General features: G+C 31.9%; 1 protein-coding gene across 6 annotated transcripts in view; it reads left to right on the forward strand.

Annotated features, from left to right (window-relative positions):
• LOC108297642 (transmembrane protein KIAA1109) overlaps nucleotides 1–19,141 on the forward strand; it is a 147,235-nt gene that overhangs the window by 110,744 nt on the left and 17,350 nt on the right. For 4 of the 6 annotated variants that reach the window (XM_017520307.2, XM_037735486.1, XM_037735485.1 and 1 more), the window contains 11 exons: nucleotides 632–722; nucleotides 1,270–1,332; nucleotides 3,465–3,718; nucleotides 6,945–7,160; nucleotides 8,321–8,501; nucleotides 9,019–9,220; nucleotides 10,835–10,996; nucleotides 11,520–11,659; nucleotides 13,667–13,868; nucleotides 17,430–17,630; nucleotides 18,390–18,569. In XM_017520307.2, coding sequence (XP_017375796.1) covers nucleotides 632–722; nucleotides 1,270–1,332; nucleotides 3,465–3,718; nucleotides 6,945–7,160; nucleotides 8,321–8,501; nucleotides 9,019–9,220; nucleotides 10,835–10,996; nucleotides 11,520–11,659; nucleotides 13,667–13,868; nucleotides 17,430–17,630; nucleotides 18,390–18,569 — 1,892 coding nt within the window. The remainder of the gene's footprint in view (nucleotides 1–631; nucleotides 723–1,269; nucleotides 1,333–3,464; nucleotides 3,719–6,944; nucleotides 7,161–8,320; nucleotides 8,502–9,018; nucleotides 9,221–10,834; nucleotides 10,997–11,519; nucleotides 11,660–13,666; nucleotides 13,869–17,429; nucleotides 17,631–18,389; nucleotides 18,570–19,141) is intronic. The other 2 variants (XM_037735487.1, XM_017520308.2) reach the window with 2 other exon arrangements.

Consider the following 19,141-nt stretch of genomic DNA (forward strand, 5'->3'; position numbering starts at 1 on the left):
TTACCAAGGTCAACTACTTTTTTTATGTTCTAATCATAAAACTAAGATAACAGAAATTAATTTTATTAGTAAAATAGCAATAATAGTGGATATTATCAAACTCAGAAGTTTATTTAAGGAATCCCTCATCATATAACCACAGTACAGTGTGTTCTTTTTAGTAATGAAGCACACTGCTATTTAGACAAGCTTTTATTTACATAAAACTGTGGTTTAGAAAGATAGACAAGTTTTATGCATAAACTTAGATTATCCAAAGGAATTAAAACATGCTTACTAGTAGCTACTGCTCTAAATTTGTCAGTTTAGAAAAGATATAGTCACACAGATATTTAGCATATGAAAAAAATGGAAATTTCACATTTATTGAAGTGAAATACAGTTTTAATAGTATATAAGCACTATAAGAAGTATAAATCTTTTATATGATTTAGTTTTAGAAAAATCTTGAGTTAACCAAAACATTGAGTCTTTTTTATGGTATGCTAAAGGTTAAGAGAAAGTTCAATCCTTTGATAAGGTAAATATTTAGAAACAGAATGGTATTGCCATTAATCAGACTTTTATAAAGTCCAGGAATACTTTTATCATGAGAATATTACTGTTTTATAACTTTACATTTTACTTGCAGTTCTCGAGTAGGAGAAACTGAAGAGCTCCCAGAAATCCGTGTGGATGCAGCATCTCCTGGACCTAGAGTAACTTTTAATATCCAGGATACAGTAAGAGATATATAATTTGTTAGAGATACACAATGCTAAATAGTTTTTACAGATTACAAAATTATGGTATACTATTTCAAAATACTGATTTCTGACTACAATCAAAGCATGGTTTATGATGATTGAACTGTCTGTATATTACCAAGTAGTGGGCACTGCCCTCATAACATCATCTGAGAGCCATGCAGCAGGTGTTCATGTTTTACATTTTACATGCACAGTAAAGGCTCCGAAACTGCTTTCTCTTCAGTAGAAAGGTTTTTGTTGAATAATTTTTCTTTCAAGTGAGAATCCATATTAAACTACATCTTTCACAAATGTAAATGTAGAATATTGGTACTCATTTATGTATTTTATGTATAGATAGATAGTAGCAAAAATTAGAAGGAAGAAGATCAGCTTCAAAGTTGTATTCTAATTTCATACCATAGTAAACATTATATTAAAATGTTTCTTTTGTTTTTTGTATATTTACTTTTAAGTCATTGTTTATTATTTTTCATGAGTTTTTGTTTTTTCTTTTACTTTTCTTATTGTTTTAATTAAGTTGAAAAATACAGTATGGGGAAGTACACCACAATCCAGCGGTCCTGGGGAAGGGTATTTTCAGGTATTTACTAAAAACATAAATTTTGCTTTAAAACTAATCAACCACACTGAATATCTGCCTGCTTTCAAAATATCTTCCTTTCATTTCAGACTAAACTTAGACCTTAGAAATATTTTAGATAATGTGTTTAAGACTGTTTGAATTTTTTTCATCATGTACATCTCGTAACTTCTTACGTGCATTTATCTTAGTTTTTACTTCTGTGTAGTTTAATATTAAAAACTAAAAGACTATCTCACCTAATCAAATCAATTCAACCAAACCATAAATAAAAAACTACAATTTGTTATTTCCTAATCTCTAAGTGAAGTAGTTTTTCCTTATATTCAACAAAATGAATTTTTTCATAAACAAAGATCAGTTAACTAGTTCAAACTAGAATTAAATTTAATTCAGAACAAACAATGGTTGAACATTCTTTCTTTTGAGTCACTGGTGTAAAATAATATTGATAAAACTATCCATTTTTTAAATTATTATTTTGTTCAAAACAATGTAGAAGAATGATATCTAGATCGTTTTGTTAAGGTACATTTAAAAATAAGCACTCACCCAAATATTTCTTTTCCCTTTTGTCACTCTCTTCAAGCTTCAGTCTCAGCATGTATCTCATAGTTATAGTGAATTTAGTCAAACTGGATTTTTTTAAGAACTATTTAATTGTAATATAGTGAGCTTGACAAACATTCTTTTTTTATGAAGAAAACTTGGAAAGAAATAATTTACATGAATGAAATGGGTTCTACTAGCTAGGTAATTCTCAAAGGGATTAATATTTGAAGTGATTCAATTCAAGTCTCATTTTTAATTAGCCATGTACTGTAAAAAAAAGTATATAAAAATCATAAATTATATAATAGATACAAGATTAAACATTATATTTTCTAATCATAAATTAGAAAATAGGTAAGGCATGATTAAATATAAAATGAAACAAAGAAATATTTTATCTGTTGTCTCTTACCAAAGTTTTAAAAAGTGGATGTTCTAACAATCTGATTTACTTGTTAACTCAGTAACACGTATACTATATAAAATGAACACCTGGATTTCAAATTTTCAATGTAGGACTTAACTGTGTATTGAATAGCAGCACCTAGTAGTTTTTAATAATAAATTACCTTGCACTTTAAACTTCATAAAAGCTTACTGCTCAAGTAACTCCGTGACTCTGTAAAGCTGGGCATCAAAATTAGGTCATAGGAAGGTGTTTTGTTTTTCTTTTGTTTTGTTTGACCTATTTAAATGCAGTGGCCTCAAGGTGAAATCCTGAGTTAGTGACACAGTGTTCATACAAAGTATAGTCAGCCCTCAGTATCTGTGGGGGATTGGTTTTAGGACCCCCATGCATACCAAGATTCACAAATATTCGAGTCCCTTTTATAAAGGTGCAGTATTTGCACATAACCAACGCACATCCTCCCATATACATTAAATCATCTCTAGATTACTTACAATGTGTAGTACACTTTAAATGATATCGTAAGTAGTTGTTATATCTTTTATGTTTGTTGTTTTTTATTGTTGTACTATTATTTTATTTCCCCCCAATATTTTCTGTCTGCACTTGATTGAATCTGTTGGGGTTTACAGAGAGCCAACTGTATTTACCTCAAAATACAGCATTCTTCAGTTTGATTGATACATGTTTTATTACGCAGCTATTTGCACATTTTTCTTTAACTGATGTGGGGCTCATTTTTAAAAGATACATCCACAAAAAGCATCTAGTAGCACGATGAGAAAACAATAAACTTTGTACTGACACTGCATGCTCTTCCATCACTAATTGCTCTTGCCATTCTGATTTACAGTTAATCATATTTCATTTGCTTCCACGTTTAACTTCTGCTTTAAAGAATTACAGTGTTTACTTATTAATACACTACTATATGTTTATATAAAGTAAAATTTCATTCTGATCTTTGGTGTGTCAGTAGTATAACTTTCTGAGGTTGGCCCTTTTGCTTCCTTCCTTGGTGTACCATTTTATATGTTCATGAATCTGACCTTTCTTTCAGTTCAGAGTGAGGAAATTCAACTCTGAGATAATTTTTAAATGTTTAAATTTATATATTTTTTCTTTAATTGAAATATGAATCTGATTCATGTTTTTTCTTTTTTACAATCAGTTTCCAGAGGAAACAGAACTTGACCTTTTGTCAGTAACTATTGAAGGTCCATCCCATTACTCATCAAATAGTGAAGGATCATGTTCCGTGTTCAGTTCTCCCAAAACTCCAGGAGGTTTTTCACCAAGCATTCCTTTCCAAAGTGAAGAGGGCCGACGGGATGACAGTTTGTCTTCTACCAGTGAAGATTCTGAGAAAGATGAAAAAGATGAAGACCATGAGAGGGAAAGGTTTTATATTTACAGGAAACCCTCGTGAGTAACCTCATTTTAAGATCCTTAGGTAGTATCGTAGAAATGAGCATAAAATGTTATATATAACTCAACTTTTACAAAAAAAAAATTTTTAATGTGCCTCACTTGTGTAAGACTGAATCTCATTAAAATAAAATTTAATAAATTTATCACATGGTTTATGTGATATAGCTCCATATAGTATTATTTTTTAAATTTAAATGGTTTTTTCCAAGTCACCTAATTATCAAAAACAAAATGGAAATAAAGATGTGGTTATGAGTAAATTAAAGGAGAGGGCTGTATTTCCATGGCATTAAAGATTGCAGCAAGGAGATCTGTAATAGTGTAGGCTAGTTAGAAAAATAATAAAGGGAAGTGGTTAGCAATGGATGAAGGACTTCAGCAAATTCTTAGGAGAAAGAAATAAGATGAAATGGTGTTAATGAAATAAATGATGTATGTGAAACTTTGCTCTGAATGTGCCCTCAAGAGGAGCTGCAAGGATCTTTGGAACTGATCTATTTAAACCACCCTCAAGTGAGGCTGTGACAATAATAGTAAGAATTTCTAATAATGGTAATAAATTGAGCTTTAGGGATTCTTTCTTCCCTTTCCTAGACTGAAGCCACTGACTCCTGAATCACATAAGCATATTTGGTTTTATTCCTTCATTTTTCTGGAGTACATTCTCAAATAACTTTCTATGAAAAGTTGTTATTGCAGATCTACTTCATTTTTTTGTGTTCTAAAGTAGCTTTACCGTGCTTGCATTTATTATTGGGTTGGGAACAGAATTCTAGTCTAATATTTATTTCTTCTCCTAGGTAAGATAAACTGCTCTGTTATCTTCCAGCATTCAGCTGGTTATCTTTTTTAGTTCTGTGAATGCGACTTGGGATTTTTTTGGTATTTTATATCTGTTTTCTACCTAGAAATTTTTAGAATCTTTTAATTGTATTTAATTTCATGGTAGTCCAAGTTTGAGTCTTTTCTAACAATTTTCTAGGTATTTTGGTATTTCTTAAAACATAATATAAATTTGATTATAGGAAATATTACTTTATAGTTTGTCTTAATAGTAATCCTATAAGTTGCACATTTGCCTTCCTGGACAGATGATCTATATCTCTTTACTTTTTTGTTTTATGTTGCCTTTTTAAAAAATATTTTTATTTTTTATTGAGATACAATTTAATGTAACCATATTTTCAATTTGGTTGATGTACAATTTGTTAAGTTCTTTACATACTTTATTTTGGTAAGATGACTTAGCATGAGCTCTACTCTCTTAACACCTTTTTATGTGTGCAGTACAATATCGTTTAGCTGTAGGCACAATCTCTAGAACTTACTAATCTTGCCTAACTGAAACTATATATGATTGCTTAGCAACTCCCAACCTCTCCCTGACCCCCAACCCCTGGCAACCACCATTCTATTCTTTACTTCTATGAGTTGGGAATTTTAGATAATTCATGTAAGTGGAATCATGCAGTATTTGTCCTTCTTTCATGGCTTATTTCATGTAGCATAATGTTCTCAAGTTCATATATAATGTCACATAGTACAGCATTTCCTTTTTTTAAGGCTGATAATATTCCATTGTATGTATGCACCACATTTGTTAATTCATTTATCTGTCAATGGACATTTTAGGTTGTTTCTACATCTTGGCTATTATGAAAATGCTGCAGTAAACATGGGAGTGCTAATATCTCTTTGAGATCCCTATTTCAATTCTTTTGTATATTCAATTCTTCAGTATATAAACTATACCATATATGTTGGAAAATGAAATCTTTTCCAACATACATGGTATAGTTTATATACTCGTTATATAGTTTATATAAACTATACCATATATGTGTGAATATATATATAGTTTATATAGTTTATAATATATACTATATATACTATATAGTATACATAGTTTATATACTGGTTATATAGTTTATATACTGATAATCAGACTCCTTAAAAGTGGTGATTATGTCTGTGTCCTCATCACCTAGCACAGAGCCTGGCATATAATAGTTATTCAGTACATAGTAGTTGAATAGAATGTGGCTCCATTAAACTCCCTCGTGTGAATTTATAAAATAGTAAAATTTATTTACAGACTATTACTTACTTAACAGGTTGGAAAGTAGTTTGTATAAATACCCAGAAGTAGGATTTCTGGATCATATGGTAGTTCTACTGTAATCTCTTGAGAAAGCGCCATACTATTTTCTGTAGCAGCTACAGTGTTTTGCATTCCTATCAAAATGTGCAAGGATTCTGTTTTCTTTCTGTCCTTGCCAACATTTGTTTTTTGTTTTTATTTAAATAACAGTCATCTTACCAGGTTGGAAGTCATATTTTATTATGGTTTTGATTTGCATTTCCTTGATGACTAGTAATATTGAGCATCTTTTCATATACCCATTGGCTGATTCTTTGGAAAAATGTCTATTTAAGTTCTTAGCCAATTTTAAAAATCAGGTTATTAGGGTTTTTTTTCTAAGTTTGTTATATATTTGGAAATTACCCCCTTGTCAGATATATGGTTACAAATATTTTCTCCTATTCCATGAGTTGCCTTTTCACCCTATTGATTGTTTCCTTTGCTCTGCAGAAGCTCTTTTAGTTTAATGTTGCCCTACTTGTTTATATTTACTTTTGTTGTCTGTGCTTTTGGTGTTAGGAAATCATTGCCAAGACCAATGTTATGAAGCGTTTTCCCTCCCCTACGTTTTGTTCTAAGAGCTTAACAGCTTCAGGTCTTATATTAAGTCTTTAATCCATTTTGAGTTGATTTTTTATATGGTATAACATAATTCTTTGCATGTGGATATACAATTTTTTTGCATGTGGATATACAATTTTTCCAGCACCATTTTATTAAAGAGCGTATGACATTATCTTTCTTACCTTCTTGTTCTGTCTTTCTTAAATCTGGAAAGTAGCATTTAAATGTTGTAATTTGAGAAAATGAAATCTTTTTCAACATACATGATATAGTTTATATACTGATAATCAGATTCCTTAAAAGTGGTGATTATGTCTATGTCCTCATCACCTAACACCTAGCATGGCATATAATAGTTATTCAGTACATAGTAGCTGAATAGAATGTGGCTCCATTAAACTCCCTCATGTGAATTTATAAAATAGTAAAATTTATTTACAGACTATTGCTCACTTAACAGGTTGGAAAGCAGTTTGTTACAAAGAACGTAATGATCAATTGTTCTTTCTGTAGACATACATCTCGTAAAAAAGCAACAGGCTTTGCTGCTGTTCATCAGCTATTTACAGAACGCTGGCCAACAACACCAGTCAATAGAAGTCTTAGTGGCACAGCTACAGAGAGAAATATTGACTTTGAACTTGATATACGGGTTGAAATTGATAGTGGAAAATGTGTACTCCACCCAACCACCCTTCTACAAGAACATGATGATATAAGTTTGAGAAGGTAAGAAATTGATTGAAAAAGGATACATGTAACTTTATTAGAAATACTATTCATATTTCACTGAATTATAACAAACTTCTCCATTCCAAAATGCAGATTTGAAGTGTAAATATAATTATAGTTATAATGGTCAAGTGGTTATTTCTTATATAGTTTCTTATAAACAACTGTATAGTATTTTCTGGCAACTAGAAATCGATGTCTGATTGACAGTCTGGCATATTTTTTAATTAAAATAGTTATATCTTTGGAACTCTTTTAACACACATGAATTTCTCAGTGTCTCTGCCTGCACTGTGCATATTTCAGTTTTAAAGAACAACAAAATGCTCAGAAATATCTTGGTTACTGAGAGTTTTGGTGAGTTCATAAAGAAATAAGAAAGACTGGCAGATAGTTACACAGACTTCAGTAGACTGAAATTGTGTTCAGGATATAACTGCAGCTTTACTATTTGTTTACATCACTAAATGATGATATAAACAGGATTAACATATTTTTTTCTTTAAATTTTGTTTTTTCTTTTCTAATCTATATGAACTTTTAAAAAAAATCGTTATAATTGAGTGGATGGGTGGAGATGTAGATCTAAAAAGAATGCTGATGCTAACTGAAACCTGGTAATGGGAACATGGAGGATCATTAATGAAACTATTCTTATTACTTTTTTATATGTTAAAAAATTTTCATAATAAAATATTTTTTCAATTGTCTGAGGCTTTTATAAAATAAGAGAAAACAAAAAGGTACTATAAACAGGTAAAATCTCCTATAAATGTAGTGATGATAAAAAGAATTACTATTAGGTTATTTTTGATTGAACCATAATAATCCATAATAAATTGCTAATATTTAGCTGTATTTTTACCTTATTATAAAGGGCAGTTTCATTTGGTTCAACCTAATATGTTCAAGTCAAAGTCATGGCCCTAGGAAAGAATAAAGGTGACTGCCCTGTATAGTTAAGGAACATACAACATTTACATCACTCATGCAAGGCATTAACCAGTCTAGCTAGAGATACTGATGACCTTTACTTTTTTCAACTTCCTAAATGAAGGATTACATTCCATTTAGTGTAATGATAAAAGTTTGCTTTTAAACAAACAAAAAAAAAAGTGTACTTTTTTAAAAAGATAAGAACATTTTTCTGTTCACAGGAGTTATGATCGAAGTTCTAGGAGCTTAGATCAAGATTCACCTTCAAAAAAGAAGAAGTTTCAAACTAATTATGCTTCTACCACCCATTTAATGACCGGAAAGAAAGTGCCATCATCTCTGCAGACAAAGCCTAGTGACTTAGAAACAACAGTATTTTACATTCCTGGAGTTGATGTAAAGGTAAAAACCTAATTGCCTAGGGTAAGGAATTAGATTATTGGTAGCAATGTTTATTTTCTATCATATACGTTCATCTTTTTCTCATTATATTAAGATGATACTTAGTGACTTTTTTATGTAATATAGCCATATTCTTCTGGACAGAAGAACATCAAAACTGCAAGTTCCCATTTCACTTATATAGCATTTTCCATGAAAGTTTGATGGAAAGAAGTTTGGTTTTTTAATGAATTAATATTCATAACAAACTTCCTAAACTTTGCCTAGTGCAACTTCATTAAACAACCATTTTTTAGATTCTAGAATTACAGAATCGTAGACTATTCAATTGGAAATGACATTAAAGATGATCTGAAATGACCTTTTATTTTTAAAAATGAGTAAAAGCAAAGAAACTTGCCAGGATCACAAAGTTAACTTTTAAAAGTTAAAAGTCTTCTGACTTCCAGTGTTCTTTCTACCAAATTTTTCTATACTTCTTGATTTTCTTCATCTTTATAATTTTGTTTCAATACAGTTGCATTACAATTCCAAGACACTAAAGACTGAATCACCTAATGCCTCCAGAGGATCTTCCTTGCCAAGAACACTCTCCAAAGAGTCCAAGCTGTATGGTATGAAAGATAGTGCAACATCTCCTCCTTCTCCTCCTTTACCTTGCACTGTCCAGAGCAAGACTAACACCTTACTTCCTCCCCAGCCCCCACCTATTCCCACAGGTATTTAAGGAGTATATACTCTATTTTTTGTCATCTTTAAAATTTTTAGTTATTACCTACTTGCTCTTTTGAGACTTTCAAATGCACATGTTTAAGAAAAAAAAGGACACAGACTTGTCAATAATGACTATACAAAATTTGTATATGGAAGTGTGGGCCAACTATTTTTGGCTGTTTTTGAAATTGACATCAGAGTATACCAAATAGGTTAATTACTTAAATCTTTAGGTCTATACATTAAAAAAAAAAAAAAGGAGTTTTATGTAGTTCAAATTTGGGAACTTATGATCAAATGCAAATATCAAACTTTACACATTTAAAAGAGTAGTACATTGGGCTTAACCACATTTATTACTTCTCTGTTGTATAACAGATTCCCCAGAATTTAGTGGCTTATAACCTCAAACACAGGTTCTGTTGATCAGAAATGCAGGCACAGTTTGGCTCAGTGGATCTAACTCATGGTCTTTTACAAGATTGCAGTCATGACACTGGCTAGGGCTAGAGACATCTGAATACTTGACTGGGGCCGAAAAATCTGCCTCTAACATATCCCAGTCATGTGACTTATTAACTGGTACTTCAGTTTCTTCCCATGTGGGCTTCTGTACTGGGCCTCTTGAGCATTCTCATGATATGGCGGTTGACTTCCCTCAAAAGAAATGATCCAAAAGATACTATGGATGAAGCTGCAATATATTTTATGGCTTAGCCTTTGAAGTCACATGCCATCACTGCCACAGCTTTTACTCATCACACAGGTCAGTATGGGAAGAAACTACACAAGGGCATGAATACCAGGAAGCAAGGATCCTTGAACATCATCTTGGAATCTGGCTACCATAGCACATTAATACATGGCAGGATTTCCAAAAAAACGGAGTATCAGACTAGACAAGAATTATTTGAAAAAGTTTTATTTAGGAGACAGAACTTGATATATAAACCTTTTAAAACAGTAATCATGCTGATAATGCTTAATATCACTTTTCAGTTAACAAGGCATGTCTATGTCCAATAAGTGGATGGCAGATATTAACCCATTTTATAAATGAGTTAAGGCTCATAGAAGTTGAATGTCTTTCCTAGATTTGCACAACTGATAAATGTTAAGAGTTGGAAACCTTAGCCAAAGCTAGCTAAGATGTTTTACTCATTCTCCTGAAGCAGAAATATTTAGTTAGGTAGAAGGAAAGACAAATGGCATCCCATATAGGGAAGCATTATAAATATGTACAAGCTAAACATAGGAAAGCCTGAAAATTGTGACATTTTTCTTCACTTGCCACTAAATACTGTTAAAGTTCTCTATATCTTCTTAAATGGACAGAAGGACTAATGCTAATGAGAGGCTAAGCAAAAAGGCCGAAAAACTGGACCAAAACTTGTGACATGGAGCAAGTAGGAATAACCATCTTATTATATGTTGTTAATCACCTTTGTATTCTAACATATAATTCTTCTCAACCTGCTATTTTTATTACTTTCTTGTAAGGCCTTAAATATGAGGTGCTTTACTTAATTAAACTTTAATTCAAATTTCTGACAAAGCTGTCTTATGTTAAATTGGAACTTTTTATAAAATCCATTAAATGGAATTTATAAATGTTCTAGCCAAAGGAAAAGGAAGTGGAGGAGTAAAAACAGCCAAGTTATATGCCTGGGTAGCACTTCAGTCATTGCCAGAAGAAATGGTTATCAGTCCCTGCCTATTAGACTTTCTGGAAAAAGCTCTGGAAACTATCCCAATTACACCAATTGAAAGGAATTATACAGGTAAGCGTCCTTATATACCTCCCCATCACATATATTTTGGGATCTTGTATATAAGGTTTTCTTAATGCTGCTATATATTATTACATAATATGTGCAATTATAAATAGTAAAGAATTATAAACTGTAAAAGAACTGAGAGATCATCTAATTGTCATTTACAAATGAAGAAACTAAGTCCTGGTGAAGTTACATAACTTTCCCATGGCCACAGCTAGTTAAGGACAAAATTAAGATCCTTAGGTTCTGCATCCTTAGTGTGTCTCTTGGACTGGAATCTCCTCGAGGGCAAGGGTATAATCACCAGTTTCTTGGTAAAGTGTTTGGTATAGCAGCAGGAGAATTTGAGTTTGGGGGAATGAGCAAGAGGGTGTGAACAGGGAAAGAAGTATAGAATGAAGAGCTACAGAAGCAGAAATTTCTGGGTGTTCATACCTCTCCTCTCACTAGTATAAACAATAAGGATCTTTTAATAAATAGTTTGCCTTTGACCTAATCATAAAACTTAACTAAATATTTTAAACAGCTGTCAGCTCACAAGATGAAGATATGGGACATTTTGAAATACCAGATCCTATGGAAGAGTCAACAACATCACTAGTGTCATCTTCAACATCTGCTTATTCTTCCTTCCCTGTAGATGTTGTGGTTTATGTACGAGTTCAGGTGATATACTTCATTTTTTTTCTTTTTGTTTTAAAGAAAAATGTTTTCCTTAAGTTTATTTAACATTTCAACATTATTACTGTTTAAAAGTTTTCTTAATCTCAGGTTCATGAACCATTAGTATGTTTATGATGGATTGGAGGTTACCTGAACATCTGTGAAGTACATTTAACATTTTAAGTGTATACAGATGCTCAAGTTACAAAGTCATTATGTTCTAATTAACCCATCATAAACTAAATAGCTTAAGTCCGTAATGGATTTAATACATCTAACTTACCAAACATCATGTAAGGTAAGCTTACCTTAGACTAGCTTACCTTAAATGTGCTCAGAACACATTAGCCTTCAGTTGGGTAAAATCATCTAACACAAAGCCTTTTATAATAAAATGTTGAATATCTCATTAATTTATTGAATGTTGTACTGAAAACGAAATGCAGAATGGTTATGTGGGTACTCAAAGTACAGTTTCTACTGAATGTGTATCATTTTCACACCATCATAAAGTAGAAAAATCCTAAATTGGAGCTCATCTGTATTCACTTTTCTACCAAAAAGTGTCATAGATCTTTGGGTTTTCAAAAATTGAATCTCATACTTCTGTGGCAAACAAGTTGATGATACCCTTTTTTAAGCATTTTATGCCTTTATTTTGAGACCTTAATTTCTTGCCATTATAGTTCTTCTGGGCAGATATAAAGTGTAATTGAGATATAAAATCACAATAGTGCCTTTGTTAAAATTTTTGCTAAGAGTTACCTAGTTTTTATTTAACATTTTATTCTAAAATTCAATGCTACCAATAGGCCTTTGGGAGTATATGTTAGCATTTAATTAAATATGTTTATCAAGGAGGATTTGAAAACTACTTGTATCAAAACTTCAGGGTTCAGTTGATCCTCAATTAAAATCTGATAATCAATCTTAAGAGTAAAAGAAACACTAATGGTCATCTGTTCCAACTATTTTCCGTAATAGTAATGTGGCCAAAAGAGCTTCAGTCTTACATTCTAGAATTTTTAGCTAGCTTTTTTAAAGGTCTGATGGAAACACAATGAATGAGGGCTTGAGGGTTATAAAACCTTTGGGCTGGGTGCAGTGGCTCACACCTGTAATCACAGCACTTTGGGAGGCTGAGGTGGGTATACCACTTGAGCCCAGGAGTTTGAGCCCAGCCTGGGCTACATATGGAGACCCCATCTCTAACAAAAAAAAAAAAAAAAAGAAAAACCTAGCCAGGCATGGTGGTCTGCATCTGTGGTCCTAGCTACTTGAGAGATTGGGATCACAAGATTGCTTGAGACTGGTAGGTCAAAAGCTGCAGTGAGCCATAATTGTACCACTGCAGTCCAGCCTGGGCAACAGAGTGAGTCCCTCTGTATACTTAGGAGATTGGCTTTAGGACTACTCCTGCCTCCCCACCATATATACCAAAATCCACATATACTCAAATCCTGCAGTCAGCCCTGAAGAATTACTAAAAAAGAAAAGAAACAGCCCTCTGTATATGCGGATTTTTCATCCCAGAATGCTGTATTTTCAATCCATGTTTGGCTGAAAAACTCGATATATTAATTGGACTGGCACAGTTCAAACCTGTGGTGTTCAGGGGTCAACTGTCATATTGCTCAGAGATGGCTCCTCAAATATTTAGCTTCTTAAAAATGGTAGCATTTTGTTTATACATTTTGATTTTTATATCATGCTTCTGTTTTAAAAAGCTAGGACAATAAACACAAAATCTTAAGTATCAAATGAGTAAACATGATCAATATATGTAGACTGAAATGAAAATTAAATGTAAGCTTTGAAATTCAGTTTTTTAACTTCCCTGTAGATACTGTGGTTCAAGTATGAGTTCAGGTGATATACTTCATTTCTGGTTTTTTTTTGTTTTTTTTTTTAATGTTTTTCTTAAGTTTATTTGAACATTTCAATATTATTTCCATTTAAAACTTTTCTTTATCCAATTCCTAGAAACCTTTTGCTTTCTGTTATTTTTAGCCCTCACAGATCAAATTTAGCTGTTTACCAGTATCAAGAGTAGAATGCATGCTAAAGCTGCCATCCCTGGACTTGGTGTTTTCTTCAAACCGAGGAGAACTAGAGACTTTAGGGACTACATATACTGCAGAGACTTTATCCCCTGGAGGTAATGCTACTCAGAGTGGAACAAAGACTTCTGCTAGCAAAACTGGAATACCAGGTATAGATAATGGTCTTTTATTAGTCTAGTACAAAACCAAATATTACTTTTAAATCAATATTTTAATAGTAATTAATATATGTTTTAAAATACATTTGGAAAAGGGGAATATTTGAGGATTATAGAAAAAATCTATAGTAGACCAGTGTTTTGAGTATATTTCATGTGTTACTTGAAATTGAGTACTCTTTTTTTTTTTTTTTTTTAGCTGAATGGCAATGAAACAGCATTTTAAATTTGGCTTGAATGTACACACTGCAAGCACTATGACATAAATACTGTATAATAATCCACACATTCAAGTATTTTTGAATATTTTTTATATTTAGCTCTATTTGACATTAAAGAGTAATCAGTGTTGCAAATAGAAAATAAGAAACATAGTGTTACCTTACAGGGATTTCTTTCTTATACTGACTGAAAACTCTATCAAGTAGCAGTAGCATATATATTTTTAAATGGCAAATTTGGTTTTCTAACTTATCTATGTGTTTCATAAAAGGTTTCGTTTTAAAACATAATTGACTTCCTGAGATGATAGGTATTCCTCACTGTGTTAATGCTGGGTACCATTTCTGCCCTAAAAATTGAATAGAGATCACACATGCAAATAGTAAAGATTTTCTTGAATACCTCTAAAAAAGAGACTAGATTGAATGAAAACTGATAAGAAAACTGGAATATCATTAAAATAGTGGTTTTAACCAGGAGCTATCTTGTTGGCAGTTTTGGGAGACAATTTTTATAGTCATTACTGAGGGGGGTACAGCTGGCAGCTACTATGGAAGTCAGAGATGCTACTAAACATTCTATAGTATATATGACAACCCCCTCCACTGCCAAAGAATTATCTGGTTGAAAATGTCAGTAAAATCAAGGTTGAGAAGGCTTGCATTAAGAGGGATAAAAAATAAAATACTAAATTCCATTTTTGAGAGAGGCATGAAAACAGTGGAGGGGAAAATACTTTTCTGATTTGTAAGGAAATACAGCATGGGTTTTGGGTGCTATATATTAAGAGTCATCTTAGAGTCAAATCTTTATTCTAATAATTTCATCAAATATCAGTTGGAAAAATTATTACAGACTGGCTTGTGAGAAAGCATCCCAAAATTCCTCCAGCATTTACTTGTATTAGTGGGGAAATGGTTATAGGAATGTCATTTGTTTTGCTGTGTGAATCTTTGGAAGTTTTCACAAACAAAAAGTTTGATATAAAGATTTTGCTAATCTGGTCACCCATTATCTACTACTAAGTTCCAAAATATTGCTGTTGGAGTTGTATTGTCAATAAGATATTATAGTGTTAGTGCTGGTTTCTGATTATAATAAAGTTACACCCACTATTCATTATAGAAAATAGTACACTAAAGATGTACTGAAAATAAGAATATCTCTTTATCTATCATAGATAACCATTGTTATCTCTGGTAACACTACAGCATTTCTGTAGTGATACAATCATTTTCCAAAGCAAAAACTGAAATATGGCCTGTTCTGCTATGTAACTTTTTAAAATTTAAAATATCATAGTTATTTTCCTATATTATTAAATATTCATCTCTAAAATTAGTGGCTATATGATATTCCATCATTTTGATCATATACTTGAGATTCCTGGGTTATTTTCCTTTTAAAATAATACTAAAATCAACATCTTTGTATGTAAATATTTTTAAACAAACATATATTCTTAAGAGAAATTCTTAAAAGTAGAAATTTCTAGGTTAGGAAGTATGAACATTCTGAAAGTGTTTGATACATTTGCTTTCTGGTAAGACCAAGATTTCTACATTCTCACCACAGTGTATATGGACACCAGTCCATTGTGTTCTTCCCCATACTGTTTTTAATTTTAATCACTGTCAATGGGATGGATTAAAATTGGATTTTATTATTTTAATCTATACTCTATACTTTATTAGCTATTTGTTGGGAATGGTAAATATATGTCCACGCTCATTTCTCTTTTGGAATGTTAATCTTTTTCTTAATGACAGACTGGTCATAATGTCATAAATTATTAGAACTTAAATTATTAGCAGTATATATGCACCACGCTAGGAATAAGTAGTGAAAGGAATATGAAATGTGAACCTTTTTTATGCCCAACTTTTATCATTCTTTAGAAAACAACACAAATGAATAGCAACCCTCATTTTATCATTATAGAATATTCAAGGAATGATGATGAGAATATACAGGTTGTGACAATATCCATTCTTTCAAAGAATCTTTGTGGTCTGGGTCAGTGCTAGGGGATAAGAATAGTGATCTTAGCTAATAGACATGATACATACTTACTAATGTAGAACCTAAACTGAATGTGGAAGAGCAAATAATAGCCCAGCAAACAGGCTTATTTTAAATGGAAACATGAAGTGAGTATGAGTTAGCTAAGCAGAGAGTTCAGGGAACGAACACCGGGAGAGAATACAAAATTCAACATGAACAAACAGTTTGGCAACTCAGAATAACAAAAAGGAAAAAAAAAAGCCATTATAAGCATGGAGACTTGCATAAGAAAGGTTAAGAGAGAAACTCATGTGGGAAAGCCACTGAAAGGTTAAGCAAGGGAGTGGATATGATTCACATACATACTTTTAGAATACCAGTCCAGCTGCAGTGTAGCAGTTGATTCGAGTAGGACAAGGCAAGGAGAGACTTTTCTGTAGTCCAGACAGAGTTAATGATTGCTTAAGCTAGAATGGCAGCAGTGGAAGGAAATGGACAGAGCTTATTTACCTGAGATATAGAAATTATGAATGATAAATTGCATGACAGATAGGAATAGGAAGGATGACAGGTTTTGGTTGAGTTATTTTCACGGAAGTATCACTTACTAGTTATGGGGAACACCGGAAGAAAAGCAAATTCAAGGAAAAAATCCAGAGTGCAGTTCAGTTTAAATGCCTGTGACCCATTCTAACAGGAAGTCAAGTAGGCAGTTGTAATATATAAATCCAAAGGAAGTCTGGTCTGGACATATATTTTGGAATCACCAACAAAATCATTTAATAATCTATTTAAATGGTCTCGTTTTTTTATGTTTTTGGAATTTACATCTCCTTCCCTAGTAAATGTTACCAACAAGGACACTTGGCTAACGGAGATTTTTTTTTTTTTTTTTTACTTTCTGCATGTGCATACATGGTTCTGTTTCCACTGTACTTACTGAAGTGTCAACTCCAAGTATATGATATGGATTTTTTACAGTATGTTCTCCTCCCCCTTTGCTTGAGTCCAACTATTATGGGCCTGTTCCACTGCCTGCTTCTAATAGTGAAGGAGAAAAGAAATAGGAAACCATGCAGTAGGCCAAACATATATAAATATAAGTAACTGTTGTAAGGATAAACAGTTTTCAGCCCTTGTGTAAATTAATTGGAAAATACATCTAAGTCCTTATTTTAGTTTTAAGGATTAAAATATATTGATCTGTTAATGTTTGAGTGTTTCCATTTTATTCTGAAGTCATGTTTGGTTCTTAAGAACATATTATTGACTGGCCTTTTTTTCTCATGGCTTATAAATACTTTGAATTTCTTGTGTTCACTGTAGGTTCATCGGGATTAGGCAGCCCTCTTGGCCGAAGTCGACATAGTAGTAGTCAGTCAGATCTGACCACTTCCAGCAGTAGTTCATCTGGCCTGAGCTTCACTGCATGCATGTCTGACTTTTCCCTTTATGTATTTCATCCATATGGAGCGGGAAAACAAAAAACTGCTGTTTCTGGCCTTACAGCTGGATCAGGAGGATTAGGTATACTTTGCATGTTTATGTCTTTTTCAGATCTGTAGCATCTTTTCAAGCTTTCAAGCTTTCTTTTCATAAATCATAAGGGACATAGACAAGATCAGATGCTTTTTATATTTTTCCTCTTTGATAATACCTAGCTCAGCTTTACATAATATGTAGACATATACAATAATTATACAAGAATTTTAATATTCAGAATATTTTCTAAGCAATATACAGAGCACAGTAATCTCTAATATTCAGATTACTGAATATCAGAGATTACTTATCTTATTGAAATGTTTAAATGTCTTAGCAAATCACTGTCCATTTGTATAAGAAACTGTATAAAAAGTAAAATTTTAAATTGAATGGGTCACATTTGTTAATTTAAAAAGAGACTATAAGTCAGTCATTTAGTGAAATTAAATTTCATTGGCAGTTTGAAGTGAGACAAACCACTAAAATGCATAAGAGCTTATTATTAGTAACTATCTCTTGACTTGTATTTAAACAAATGATGAAAATATATATTCCATGTCAATTCTAGTTTCCATTGTTGGAGAAGAATTGTAAAAATCACCAATTATGTTTATGGGTTTGAACCTCTTAAATTGTTGTTAGGAATGCTAATACTCATTAGATCATTCTGCTTAAGTTTTTACCTCAAGTGATTTTAATTCATACCATATTACAGTATATTAGATAATTTTCACTTAACTAGACAGCTGTGTGCATTCATGTATATATAAATGTGGGAATTTGTGTTTGTTTATTTTAAAGGGAATGTAGATGAGGAGCCCACTTCAGTCACTGGGCGAAAAGATTCACTCAGTATAAACCTTGAGTTTGTAAAAGTGAGTTTGTCACGGATCAGGCGTTCAGGAGGTGCCTCATTTTTTGAAAATCAGTCTGTAAGCAAGTCTGCAAGCAAAATGGATACTACTTTAATAAATATATCTGGTACTCAATTTTATAGTTTTTAAATTAAAATATTGTTTTCCAAAATTAAATAATGGCCTCTGTTTTAATAGTGTTTAAATATTAAGTCAATTAATGTTAAGCTTTTCAGTGATAAGTTGGATTTAAAGGAGAGGAACGTCCAGCCTATGGTACTGTTTCAGTCCAAGTAATCAATGTTAGGAATATGATTTCTAGATAAATAGACCTATCAATCACCCAAGGGCCAAATATACCTAATTAAATCAATAAAAGTTACTTCTTTTCTTCACTTCTTCTCCACGAATTGTTACAGTTTTGGTTTTTTCTAATTGTAAGTGCTTAAAACACTAAAATGGGATAAATGATGTTTAAAAATGTTTACTTGATGTTAGAAAACTTTGAATTGTTTGCATGTGTATTGCTGGTTTTAAAAACAGCTGTATAACTATGGGCAAATCACTCATTTACTTTACATTGTGATTTGAATATTGAAAATTAAATGCAAATAGAACGTTCTGAAGAATTCAGAATACTCAGTAAAAACTTTCATAATTATGAATCAAATAAATACAGTATGTTCACTTAACCCAGTA

Source organism: Cebus imitator, unplaced genomic scaffold, assembly GCF_001604975.1.
Source record: "Cebus imitator isolate Cc_AM_T3 unplaced genomic scaffold, Cebus_imitator-1.0 Scaffold824, whole genome shotgun sequence".
Classification (NCBI taxonomy): Eukaryota; Metazoa; Chordata; class Mammalia; order Primates; family Cebidae; genus Cebus; species Cebus imitator.